This window comes from Micromesistius poutassou (genome assembly GCF_964030765.1).
Source record: "Micromesistius poutassou genome assembly, chromosome: 24".
Taxonomy (NCBI): domain Eukaryota; kingdom Metazoa; phylum Chordata; class Actinopteri; order Gadiformes; family Gadidae; genus Micromesistius; species Micromesistius poutassou.
In genome coordinates this window covers 4,228,118-4,232,574 of record NC_140294.1, presented here as the reverse complement: position 1 = coordinate 4,232,574, position 4,457 = coordinate 4,228,118, and the positions used below count along the sequence as shown (strand labels likewise).

The 4,457-nt window shown below is 45.5% G+C and overlaps 1 protein-coding gene across 1 annotated transcript; it reads left to right on the top strand.

The window, feature by feature from the left end:
* Positions 1–1,634: 1,634 nt before the first annotated feature.
* Positions 1,635–3,281, top strand: LOC311369785 (uncharacterized protein; the record flags this gene model as incomplete). Its single annotated transcript, XM_084487985.1, has 1 exon — positions 1,635–3,281. One exon carries the CDS (start codon positions 1,635–1,637, stop codon positions 3,279–3,281), a length of 1,647 nt encoding a protein of 548 aa, XP_084344111.1.
* Positions 3,282–4,457: the final 1,176 nt, after the last annotated feature.

The window sequence follows — 4,457 nt, the reverse complement described above, 5'->3', positions numbered from 1 at the left end:
TTTCCTCCTCCTTGCAGATGGCACAATTGACGTCTTCGGTTACAATCGAAGAATTGGCAAAGGCTCAGACCAAGGCCCTACCCGCAGAACGTCGGCTGTGGAAATCAGCCGGCGCAGAATACCGTGCTGGGTTGTGGTACGGCCCGAACGGGCGTCCCTGCTTGCCCAAATGTTTGTTCCCTATCTACGCTACTATGACACATGGTAGAGACCATGTGTCAAAGGGGGGTATGGTAGATAGCATTGACCGGCACTGGTATACACAAGGATTTTCAAATTATGCACAAAGTTTTTGTGCCAAATGTATTGTGTGCGTCACCAACAATGTAGGGAGAGGACAGAAAGTCGCACCCACCAACCACCCACCTCCATCATTACCGTTTGATCATCTGATGATGGATTTTATAGAATTAACACCATGTGAGGGAAAGAAGTATTGTTTGGTGATGGTAGACATGTTCTCCAAATGGGTTGAGGTATTCCCCACCAAAGCGGCTGACTCTGCAGCTGTGGCCAAAGCCTTGATCACAGAAATCATCCCTAGGTGGGGAATCCCAAAGAAATTATCCAGTGACAATGGTTCACACTTTGTGAACCAGGCCATCCAACAGTTGTCCAAGTATTTAGGAATTGACTTACGCACCCATTGTGCGTACCACCCTCAGAGTGCGGGGGCGGTAGAGAGAGAGAATGGTACACTAAAGAACAAACTGGCCAAAGCAACTGAGGATACAGGTATGTCATGGCTAAAGGTCTTGCCACTGGTCCTACTGGCCATGAGGGGACGCAGCAGAGTAAAGGTAGGTCTGTCCCCATATGAAGTCCTGATGGGACGGCCGATGCCAATGGGGACAGGTGCACCACACAACAGCAGCCTGAACACAGAAATTTTTCATCACGACATGATTGATTACTGTATTAATCTCTCTCGAACTTTGCAATCTATCCGTACACAGGTGAAAGAAGCTTTACCACTGTCCAGAGAAGGGCAACTCCATGATCTACAACCAGGCGATTGGATTGTGGTGAAGGATTACCGACGACGTGCCTGGAACTCACCAAGGTGGTTGGGACCATTCCAAGTCCTGTTGATCACATCATCGGCTGTCAAGATAGCTGAGAGGGCTACCTGGATCCACGCCAGCCACTGCAAACGGGCACCACCACTTCACATCGCCGGTGGTCAAGACAGCTGAAAGGATCCACGCCATCGTCGGCTGTCAAGACAGCTGAGAGGATCCACGCCAGCCACTGCAAACGGGCACCACCACTTCACATCGCCGGTGGTCAAGACAGCTGAAAGGATCCACGCCATCGTCGGCTGTCAAGACAACTGAGAGGATCCACGCCAGCCACTGCAACCCAGCCGTCACCACTCACCTCGACGGTCATCTTTGACCCAACCCCCTTGGCCGTCACCCCAACACTGAAACCAGGGTGAAGTGCTAGTAACTCACCCTCACACACACAATCACGTCAGATCCAGGCCCAGATATTTTCTGGCCTGGGGAGAGACGCGGCCAGAACCGACATCAATCAGCATGGACGCCAGACCCGGACAACGGTACCCCTTTCGAAGGATCAGACGGGGGATTCAACGAACCATTTATGGACTGGTAATTCTAATTGTCATTATGGTTATTCCATCATTGTTGATACACGACAACAAACCAGACCATGCGATTGAACCAATCCCAAGGACTCACCGCTCGGTGGGACCTGATATAGATAATTCAATAATTCGGTTAATGCACGAAGCAGTGGAACATCTAAACAAAACAAATTGTTGGATGTGCATGCATATACCCAGCAGCGCTGAAGGGCCAGTTGTGGCAGCAATTCCGCTGTCCCACCTGCAATTCATGACTATAAACTGGCAGAACTTAACGTCTAAGAATGACAATAATGCTTGCGATGACCCCAAATTTATAGCCTCACTGCAGAAATATTACTTAAAGGCACCAGACATTCCTAACTTGATAGAAAATATGGCGAGGGAACACGCGCCGCAGGGATTTAATCAGACACGGATCATTGGGATGGCGGTAATATCAAAAGGTAAAGGTAACTATGGCGATCTGTTGACAGTAAAATCGTATCATGCGCAAACTGACTGTGTGGCGGGTAGAAGTGGAACACATTGTGACTGCCCATCTGTTGGTGCAGTGTGCAATAGATCGCTTAGCATTCCCAGGGTCGAGTGTTCGACAGTGCTGACCTCATCATGGTTAACACCACCTACCCTGCGCACGACACGATGTACGGAAATTAGATGCGAACTTCCACATTTCAGTAAACCAGCGTCCCAATTGACAAAAAGACCTCGTCATCAGTTCACGATAGCAGAATTATATAACGTTACTAATTGCATAAACATTACCCGACTTAATCCCAACCCCAAGGACGTGATCCACCTGGAAGATAGTAATTGCGTTGGCCCAATACATAACCTATCGCTGGATGCATCGAAGCAAATCAGTCCTCAATCAGTAGCTTTACCACCCGGAGTGTTCCTTGGATGTGGCAGGAAAATCTACAGTTATATACCTAATGGTGGGGAGGGTATCTGTTACTTAGCATATGTAGTCCCGATGATCCGCGTAGTAACCCCACAAGAAATACAGGTGTTAAACGGACACCATACCATTCACAAACGTGATCTCCAACGATTCTTTGGGATGATGGTGCCTGGATATGGTGTTTATTTGAACCAACAGGAGACAAAGGCACTATCCCTAGCATTGGAGACTCACATTAATAGCACAGACAGGGTCATCACGGCCATGTCAACACAACTCGAGGAGGTGACTAAAGTGGCACTACAAAACCGCATGGCATTAGATCTTATTCTTGCCTCAACCGGAGGCGTGTGTAAAATGATTGGCACGGAATGCTGTTCATACGTACACTCAGCAAATCAATCTGTTGAGAATTTCCACAAGGAAAACACTAAAGCCATAATTAACCTTCACAAAACCACTACATGGGATATCAAAAGTGTGTTCGGGAGTTGGTTCTCGGATTGGGGTACGTCCTTTGTGAGGAATGCAATAATGTTTGTTGTGGCCCTACTCATCATAGCAATAATTCTAACTATATTGTTTGCATGTGTTAAAGCTTGTGTGACCAAATTAACCACAGCCACGGTTGCCCAACTTGTAATAGTTGAAACAATAGAATCAGAAACCAATAAAATCAGAGCCACAGTGCCAGCACCAGTATCTAAAATCTACCCAATCCAGGATTGGAGTGATAACTCAAGCAGTGAGGAAGACGAATGAAGAAAATCAGTTTTTCCCTAAGCAAACTAAAGCACCTCCCGTAAAAGCGGAGAAGTGTTGAGAATTAAACATGATCGATTTTTATTATTATTATGATTATAAAATAATCAAAGGGGGGAGTGTGATGGAAAAATCTACATATCCGAATTGTTGTTTGATAAGTTTGTCTGTTCTTGTGTAAATTGTAGTGTCCTCAGTTTCAACCCTGATTGTCTCGCCCATTTCCTCCCAGCTGTCTATTGATCCTTGTGCTTTGGGTGAGAACGTCACAAAGATAGGCATCTGGAATTTGCATTTGTTTGTCGTGAACCCCAACCATTGTATTCCTAGGTGTTGGGACAGAAGGGTCGTAAAGAGAAGAATTTGTCCCTTGGTCTTCTCCTCTCTTCTTTGATGTACCTTTTGTGTGGAGAGGGTCTGAAACTGCATAAGAAACCATGTCAACTTGTACTCAGGACTCACTCTGCTAGAGAGGGGTCTAATGTATGCATGCATTAAAACCTAGGACATTTGCTTTCCAATGTATTGTGTGCTTTATTGCAGTGGGAATCTCGTCTGGCCTAGACGCAATCTCTGTTAAAGGGGAATTGCCACGACACATTGCACACCATTTGGAAGTGGAGAGCGTTGGTTTTGAGCATAATTCACGTGTTAGGGTCAAAAACACGTTGTGGGTCAAAAAGTGTTTTTCTCGCTCTGAAAAGCATTTTGCACACATAAAAACTGGAAAAGTTGATAACTCAGTCCCTTTCAATGCGAACGTGTAACTAAGCTTAAATAGGGTTATTTATGCCATTGCACACCATTTGGAAGTGGAGAGCGTTGGTTTTGAGCATAATTCACGTGTTAGGGTCAAAAACACATTGTGGGTCAAAAAGTGTTTTACTCGCTCTGAAAAGCATTTTGCACGCATAAAAACTGGAAAAGTTGATAACTCAATCCCTTTCAATGCGAACGTGTAACTAAGCTTAAATAGGGTTATTTATGCCATCGCACACCATTTGGAAGTGGAGAGCATTGGTTTTGAGCATAATTCACGTGTTAGGGTCAAAAACACATTGTGGGTCAAAAAGTGTTTTTCTCGCTCTGAAAAGCATTTTGCACGCATAAAAACTGGAAAAGTTGATAACTCAGTCCCTTTCAATGCGAACGTGTAACTAAGCTTAAATAGGGTTA